The sequence below is a fragment of the Rhipicephalus sanguineus genome, chromosome 1, assembly GCF_013339695.2.
Source record: "Rhipicephalus sanguineus isolate Rsan-2018 chromosome 1, BIME_Rsan_1.4, whole genome shotgun sequence".
Classification (NCBI taxonomy): Eukaryota; Metazoa; Arthropoda; class Arachnida; order Ixodida; family Ixodidae; genus Rhipicephalus; species Rhipicephalus sanguineus.
Window position 1 is genome coordinate 287,233,664 of NC_051176.1, and position 8,922 is coordinate 287,242,585.

At 41.9% G+C, this 8,922-nt stretch overlaps 1 protein-coding gene across 1 annotated transcript; it reads left to right on the forward strand.

Annotated features, from left to right (window-relative positions):
* Positions 1–2,212: 2,212 nt before the first annotated feature.
* On the forward strand, positions 2,213–8,597 carry LOC119379201 (STE20-like serine/threonine-protein kinase). The gene is made up of 3 exons (XM_037648423.2): positions 2,213–2,773; positions 3,596–3,760; positions 8,342–8,597. The coding sequence occupies exons 1-3, from the start codon at positions 2,603–2,605 to the stop codon at positions 8,546–8,548; spliced, it is 543 nt and encodes a 180-aa protein (XP_037504351.1). The 5' UTR covers positions 2,213–2,602; the 3' UTR covers positions 8,549–8,597.
* The last annotated feature ends 325 nt before the right edge of the window (positions 8,598–8,922 follow it).

Here is an 8,922-nt window from a genome sequence, read left to right on the forward strand (position 1 = left end):
GAAGTACATTGAATGTAAAATAAATCTGTTCCATTGAAGTATGACATAGTTCGTGTCGTTCACTTTTGTGGAAACATCTGAGCTTTCTGAAATCTTACATTTTAACTCTGTTCTGCTGCTGTCTGGATTTATGGATGCTATGGGTGCAAGAAGTCTCAAACAAAATTTTCAGCTGATGGAATGGATTGTGTCTGAATGTATTATTATACTCGGGGACAACTTTCTGTGGCAATGAAGGGAAAGCTACAGAGCCACAATGCACGTATCCTACCACTAATAAATGTAGTCCCACAATTGCATCCGTATTTTCTGCGTGAGATATATAAAATAATCCTTTATTTTCTACATGTAGCTTTTTGAGACGCAGCGCACACAAGCGAGATATTTGTATTTCTTTTACTTTATACGTTGTCACTTTGCGTTTTTGCATGCGCGAAAAAGTCGCGCCTTTTACTCGTACCTTGATGGATGCAACACTAGCCATCACTTTCCACGGCGTTACGAGACGCACGCCAAACCGGACTACTTCGTGTAGCAGTACATGTGCAGACGCTCTGCCCCCGTAGCTTTCCCTTCGTTGCCACAGAAAGTTGTCCCCGAGTATAAGTTGAATTTCCATATTGACAGCGTGAGATGACACCGCAGAGAAGAAGGCGCATAAGGCACGTGGAGTGCTGCATGTGTCTTGTGTGCCTTCTTCTCTGTGGTGTCGTCTTGCGCTGTAAACATGAAAGCTAGAAACCAGCTCGTATTGCTTTGTAGGTTGAATTGCTACTTTCTGCATACATAGCTACAGCACTTATTAGGATGCAACATCTCATCACAAGAAAGTAAAGGCCAACCAGTCTTTCAAAGCACTGCCTGTGTGGTCTTCACTTCTGCCTAACTGAGCAAGGAATGTTTGTGCAACCATATACAGTAATCTGTATATTTCACTTGAAAGCTTCAAGAATGGTTTCAAAACTTGTCACCGGCTTGTGTGTGTTCATAATATCCCATATATATGTATGTATATGTATATATATATATGTAGCTTCAAAAGAATATTCCTGGCTATTCATTTAATTATATAAGAGAAAGTCACAGTGAAAAACATAACATTTATTCTGAACTTTCGGCCGGGGACCGACCTTTATCAAAGATGAGATTTGTACATTGCGTTCGAGTTGAAGTACAGTCTGTACTTTTACTGTATTTCTTTCATTATATGTATATGTATAATTTTTTTTTTTATAGTTGCACATGTAACTTCAGTACGTTTCTAGCTTGGCTGTCATCCACAGCTGTGTGACTGATGTGCAAAGCCTCCTTTTGTGGCTGGTCATTATGTTACTTGCTATGAAAAAAATGCAACACTGAAGCAGTGGGAGGGAGCTTGACATGTAAAAACGGAGCACTCAACATGCTGAATTCAGTTTTATGCTTGTGGAGGCCTAAAATAAGATATGTGTTTTGCAAAATATGCTGCCGCACATACTTAGCTCTAAAATGCAATAGCCACTGACCCCCACACACAAAAAAAAATCTCGAGCTGTCAGAATACAGACACCTGCTGGTTTCCCTTAATAAAGTTTATTCCTCCTCCTCAGAATACAGACCACATCACACTGATTTGCACCATATAACGAAAACTAATAACGCTTGGCCACTCTAATATTGAGTGGACTCGCCATTTGCTTTATTTTTTTAACCTCCACCTGCTTCGATGAAATTCAGCAATGTAAATTTGATGTAAATAATGCTTTTGGAACTTGTATAGATGCCTTATTTGTATGTAAGTACATGGTTATATTTGCTTTGTTTTTGTATTTGTGATAAATAAAGTGGCATAGAGTGACGAGTTTGCTAAAAGTTGTTTGTATAAGTTTTTCTTCAAAGTCTACACTTGCAGGTAACCTGACTTATAGTGGAAACTGATGCTAAATTTAATTCTTCAGAGAAATGACCGGTAATGGGTTAACAAATATGGGACGCCCTCTAGTGCTAGTGCATTAAATGGTTATCGTTTGTGCTGATCTGTGCGGCCGCACTACCTTAACACGAATGAAGTTTGGAAGCTGTCTGTGTTCGCCCGCAGAAACTGCGAAAAATGCAGCAGGAAGGTTGAGGTGGGAGGGGGTGTGGACGTAGCCTTGAACTTTCGCTGCTGCAGTCGCGGTCTCGCGAGAGCCGTTCTTTTGCAACCACCTGTCGGACGCGCGTAAAACTATAATCGTGACGTCATATTGCAATATGGCAGCCGACTAGGTGAATCATCTGATAGTCGAGTTTGTCGCCGCCTATGTAATTGTTAAGCTTGCCGAGTGTCGGCCCTCTACAGGGCTCGAAACAGTTTCAGCGGCCTGCGAGCATCAGCGCAACGTGTCGGCCGCTATGTGATCGGCGTCTACGATCTGGACGGACTTTGGTACATGAGGCCCAGCACGGCGATCCTACTTCCCGTTGTAAATTTTAGGCCTAATAGCAGCCAGTCTGCGGTGAAGTGCGTGGCAGGGACATCAGATTTTGGCAGCTGCCTTTGACATACCACCCCTCATGTCATGTGCTCGAGTGAAAAAGTTGTCCTGACGCTTCTAGTTTGAGGCCAAGGTGCTCAAGAAGCATGTCGTCGTTTATTTCCAACTTCAAGAAAATATTCAACTTAGGCGGTGTAGGAGGAGGAGATGCCAAGCGTCGCAAAGTTTGTAGCAACATTCGCTTCGACGAGAATCCTGAAGACTACTGGGAAATCATTGGAGAGTTGGGCGATGGTGCCTTCGGTAAAGTGTACAAGGTGAGCTGATTGTTACCTGTTACTTCGGCGTGTGGGCTGACATTGCCTGTTGCTCGAGCGCAGCATCTGTGCGATATCGCGCAGTATGACAAATTAGAGGTTAATTGTGAATGTCATTGTTACTGTCTTCGTTCTCGTCGCGTGTGTCTGAAGCGTCACCTTGAAATGTCACTAAAGCGACAATGTCTAAATCGGAGCAGTAAAAATTTCTAAGCGCAGTGCTTTAGCTCCACTATCCCGTTAGCCGCTTGAAACCGAGCAGCTATCTGAAGCATGTGTGCAGTGTTCTATCAGCAACTGCGTGCTGTTCCATCTAATTTAATCGTGCATGAAATGCGTCGTCCCGAAAACATGTTGCTACAATGACGTATGGTTTCTCCGTGATGCCAGATGTCTGTTCCCCTTTGCGTGTTTTGGGGCCGCACATTACGCTGGCATTCCGGAAATTCCTCCATAGTAGGACTGCCGTTGCTCGTGTCGTTTTCGCTTCCGTAGGGACTACACGCACTTGTTTTGGACGAGTGCCGGGTTATTTCTGTTGTTATCGTGCGCATATTAGTGTATTGGACTTTCTCTTGAACCCTATTGGTTAAATCAATATTGTGCGGAGTCAATCCATTCGGTATTTCTGAAAATTTCGCAGATGTGCGACCATAGTAGCAATTTGTCACCATTAAATTTGTTATTACAAATCCCCCGTGCGTGGTGCGGTGCCTTGTCATCTCATGCTAACAGTAGTAAATGGAGATGAAATCGTAAAACATCTTTTCTAAGTGTGTTTGCTAAAAAGAAGTGATAAAAAAAAAACTTTTTCGTTGACAGGCTCGGCACAGAGTAACTGGCATACTAGCTGCTGCGAAGATATGCGAGCTCAAGGGAGAAGATGATCTGGAAGACTTCACTGTTGAGATTGATATTCTTATTGAATGTAAACATCAGAACATTGTGGACCTCAAGGAAGCCTTTTTTTATGAAGGGAAATTATGGGTATGTTTGCATTTATGCTTCTTTAGAAAAGTTCTCATTGCCCTTAAATATGTGCATGTGCTTCAGGGGTAAAAATCGTGACACAATTTTTGGTGGCATTGTGATTTGTCTACTTTGTGCACCATTATTTCTTAGGCAATGTCTAGTTTCACGTCCAGACAAGGATTACTATTGACTACATACAGCGTGTTACTAAATAAATGTAGCCTATTAGACAATCCCTCCATAAGGACTTGGTGGCGTAGTGGGCTGCTATGATGTTAGTTCTAGCCATGTCTTCATTGTTCATGTGGTTTTTTTTTTTTTAAGCATTATTTAAATGTATACTTTACTGCTCCAGAGAGCTGCTTTTTTGTTTTGAAAGAAAATCGCGTTAATGTTAGTGATGGGTGCTAGAGCACCCGTCACTGACATCAACGCCGTTCAAGAAAAACAGTGAGATAGCAAGGCAAAACAGCGAGAGTGCCGAAGTCGTACCGTGAAACAACATATAATATTGCCCTCTTCCCTTGCCCCTTGTAACATGAGCCGACCATTGACACTGGCACAAGAGTGAGAGTCATATGTGCACCACAAACAACACGCTGGATGTAACTAGGACGTAATGCTTGATGCAGCCTATTTCTAGACATTGTCTGCATGTGGAATAAGACCCCTCAAATTTCATCGGTTGTTAGTGTTTGAGCCCAGTTATTATCAGGTGTAAGAATCTGTGTTAGCAGATGGCAGGTCTTAGCTATTAATGTGGTGGCATCAAATTACCAGAGGCCGTATTCTGTAATGATTTAGTTTCCGAAGAGCTCACTTTGCCAACATGCAATTGCGTGACATCATTGTCACGCGCCCACCACGCCCCCACGGCAATGGCATCACCCAATCACAGGTTGGCAGAGTGAGCTCTTCAGAAACCGAATAGTTACAGAATACGTCCCCTGGTCAAATCTGTTTCACTAACTAATGTACAGGCAGTGCGTAATGGTCCACGCAAGTTTCTAGAATGCAGAAGCCACAAGAAATTACTTAGCTGTACAAACATAGAGGTAACAGTCTAAATTATGTTCAGAGCTTAGGGAATGAAACACATCAAAACCTTAAATGTAACAGGTGGTATGCACAATTGCTCGAAATCACCACATCATGTCTACAGTCTGACCACTAAGGTGATATTAGCTCTGGTGTAAGTGTGCGAGCCAATATCACGCTATTAAGCCGATGTGACACAGAATTGATGATGGTGGAAACGAAAGTATGTGCATTACTTGGCCCAAAATTGATGTGTTTCATTCTGTGAACACTGTACCTATTTGTGTGGCCTATGCAACCACTCCTTCAATTCCATGCTGTGCTGTCAGGTTAGAAATAAAGGTATTTTTTTTTGCATGTTGCATATTCCAGAAAGTTTGTCAGTGTACATGTTGTCTATGTGGGTGATTTGCATTTTAAGGCACAGTAGACATCAGCATAGGACAGGAAGAAGGACTGGTTTTGTGAAATTTGCATTCTTTCTTGTTTTTGTGTGTGCAAGCAGATATCGCTGAGATGTAGTGGGCAAGGATTTCGCCATTTGTGAGGCTTCATCTACAGCTTGTGTCAGCCACTATATGGGTTCCAGGAGGATGTAAATATGCCTCTTTGTATAGCTCATACATTGTGCATTTTATTGAGGCAGAGCTATGGCCTTATAGAGCTGAAGGTATGGCCTTGGCTTGCCATCACTTAGTTGAGGGACTTGGCTGGCTTCCATTAGTGGGCCTCCTCCTGGGCTTAGTAATCTGTCGCCTGATAAGATATGATGGGTTCCTGCTTTGCTATTGTTTTCATGGGCCTGTGAACAATGCACGTGCATTGCTTGAACTTTATTGCCTGCTGATGCGTAACGATTTTAGTGGTTTTGGTCATGTTAGATGAAAAAAAGGGGCACGCATGCCACGCCTTTGCTAAAAATAACATGTCAGTTTTGTGGCCTCTGGTGTCAAACATGAGGCTGCATCAGCTATATTTCTGCAATCTCTTCTTCCAACAATGTTCACATGATTTTTGTTGTAGCTTATCTATATTAGTGAACGTCATGCTGGTGCAGAATGGACAGGTCTTTCTATTTTTATCAGCAATTAAGGAGACCAGAATGCAATGTTTTCCATGCATTTGCAGTTAATGTTTTATTGTTCTTACATGTTTCTCACTGCTAGATTGCTTTTGAAAGTTTTTATACATCTTACGATATCTCGGGAGGCATAAGTGAGCGTAAAATAATTTATGATCAAGCTGACATGGGTTTACTGTTATTAATTTTACAGACAGGAGCAGAGCTTGATCATTCCAAACTATGGGAACACACTGCCACTCTATTGGTGTTTAGCAAAAGAAGTTTTGACAAATAGAACTTTTTTTGAAGTGAGAACTTAAAGGGACACTAAAGGCAAATATTAAGTCCACGTTGATTGTTGAAATAGCGGTCCAGAAACCTTGTAGTGCTACTTTTATGCCAAGGAAGTGTTTATTTTGAAATAAAATCACGTTTTAGTGGTCCGCATCGCGGTAGCGCACTTCAAATCACCCGCCTGAAATCCGACTTTCATACGTCACTGCTGCCATGCCCAACATTGCCCGCTTTTGCTGCGCGGCCGCCGACACTAGTAGCAGCAGAGTGAAAGTAGCGGGACCCACAGCAGCAACAACAGCCATCGAAGCTTGCCACAATCGCCGCAATGGATGTGGACGGCGAACTTGACAACGAGACATTGGCTCACGACGCTGGCCTGTACGCCGCGGCAGTACGCGATCCCGAAACTACCACTGAGACGCGACCGCGTGAGCGAAGCAGGGCGCCGGGCGAAACGCAGTTCGGCGAAAACGGAACCTTTGAACCACGCGCGCCGTTCCCCATGGCACCGCCATAGAGGTTCTTTTTTCCATGAATCAAATGGAAACGAACAAACAGCATTTTATTACGTCTTTTGATGCACGGAAGGTTCTTTTTTTATTGCTGCTAGTTTGATTACTAGTGATTTATTGTAGGTAGACTCTCATATGTCATCGGGATCACTTCGAAAATGTCCCACTCGTGGCGCTTATCATGTGATACATTTAGCTTAATTTCTCGGTAAGTAGGGCACTGCTGTTGATAATACTGACGTTTTAGAAGTTGCCATACATTGAGCTTTCACTCTGACATAAATTGTTATTTGCTTTTAGTGTCCCTTTAAACAGGACATTCATCTCGTAAAAAAATAAACTGCTGCAAAATTCAGCAGAGTTACAGGCTGTTTGGCATGAGCTACTGTAGCAAAACTCGCGCCTTCAAAGCATTGTGTGGTCAAAGATGCCTGAGACTTTGTTGAGTTATGTTCTGTTACCTCTGGGCATGTGGCTCTTAACTTAGGATAAAATGTGAGGCTTCAGTGTGTCGCTCACCTTGTTTGATTAGGCTGTGTGTGTTTTAATTGTAACTTTAACGTTGTATTATTTCTCATGTCAGTGCAGGAGATAACATATAATATAAAAAGTACAATGATTTATAGTGGGCAGATTTTAATTGTGCGTGTAAAATTGCAATAGCGAGTATTTCGGGCGCATATATGCCTCCAAGCCTGTATGTATCATCCACAATGCCACTTGATAACTTCTTAGCTCAGTGTAATACTGGGCAGCAAGTTCATCAATGGATGAAATAGGTAGCTGTGCAAAGTTCACAACAACAGCAGACAAGAACGATACAGACGTGCTTCGTGTGTGTTGTTCTTGTCTGCCGTCGTCGTGAACTCTGCAGAGCTGCCTATTTTGTTCCAACCAGCCCCTACACAAGCTCTTCTGAAGTTGATCAATGTCTGCCGGCAATATAGCGTGAATTGTGATCATGTCAAAGCAGGAATGGTTATTAAGATATATGAGTATACTATACATAGCCTAACTGCTGTTGTTGCTTCTGCATGATGGGAACACGAGGTTGTCTTGTCTTCATTCTTCAGTCCCTTCCGTGCCATTTTAACTTGCAACTTAACCAAGTAACTCAAGTATTCTGCACCTCACAATAATGTCGCACCAGAGTAGTAGCTATAACGTGTGTCCCAAGTACAGACTAGGCTGATGATGCTCTGTTGCAGAGAAACATACTGTATAAGGACACGTTCATTATTGGGCTCCTGAATGGAATGGCCAGCACTTGCTGCAGCTTCAGTGGCAGTGTAGTGTTATCATAAAAATTGAATTTCCTCACTACGGCACTTGACACTAGCATAAGAGTGACTGTGTAAGCATAATAACTCGTACTGATTTGTGAAAGCGTATAAGTAGTACGTACCATTTATTTGCTTGTTTTAGCCCAAAGCAAGTTGAGGTTTAGGATGAACATTTCTCCTTGTTTATTTCTAAAAGTGAGCACAAGCCTTTGTAATGTGAGAATTGTGAGAAAAGTATTCTGCAAAATGATTACCATATCATAATATGTAGCTAAGCTGTATTTAAAGCAACATTATTAATAAATGTGGGGAAGGGAAGAGAATATTTCCTTCCCCACATTTGCTTACTTGCTTCTCATTGCTCTTGAATAACTTTTGATAAGGTGGTTCTATTTGGAAACAGATGTTGATAGAGTTCTGCGAAGCTGGGGCAGTGGATGGGATTATGATTGACTTGGAAAAACCGCTGACTGAGCCACAAATTCGTTACCTGTGCCATGAGATCTGTGAAGGCCTCCGCTTTCTGCACTCAAAAAAAGTTATCCATCGAGATCTCAAAGCTGGCAATGTGCTTCTCACCTTGGATGGAGATGTGAAAATTGGTGAGTGAATCGGAATGTTTGTATTTAAAAGATGTGTAATTTCAATATGTAACTGTAATTTTCTAACGTTGAGTACATTTTTATGCAGTATCTAAAAGTGTGTTTTTTTTTTAACAGGAAACTTTTAGCATACCTGTACATGTTCAAAAATTGCATTTACCTCCCTTTTGTAGCTCTCAAGAGTACCTGTTTTGCACATTTCAGGAGCATATAGTCGAGAAAATGTTACAGCGTTGGCTTTAACTTCTGGCTAGGTTTAAGGCAAATTTGTTAACTACTAAGCCTAAGTCTTTAAGGGCTGTATCATTCGAAATCTTGCATTTTGTTGCGATTTTACTCTACAAGAATTATGTTTTTGTCATGAAATTATTTTATCAAGGTG

What these genes read in the sequence shown, in the direction of transcription:
- LOC119379201 (XM_037648423.2), top strand. Translation starts at nt 2,603, where the DNA reads ATGTCGTCGTTTATTTCCAACTTCAAGAAAATATTCAACTTAGGCGGT. An exon ending in CCTTCGGTAAAGTGTACAAG is followed by an intron (nt 2,774 to 3,595) that starts GTGAGCTGATTG and finishes TTTCGTTGACAG; the next exon opens with GCTCGGCACAGAGTAACTGG. An exon ending in TTTATGAAGGGAAATTATGG is followed by an intron (nt 3,761 to 8,341) that starts GTATGTTTGCAT and finishes ATTTGGAAACAG; the next exon opens with ATGTTGATAGAGTTCTGCGA.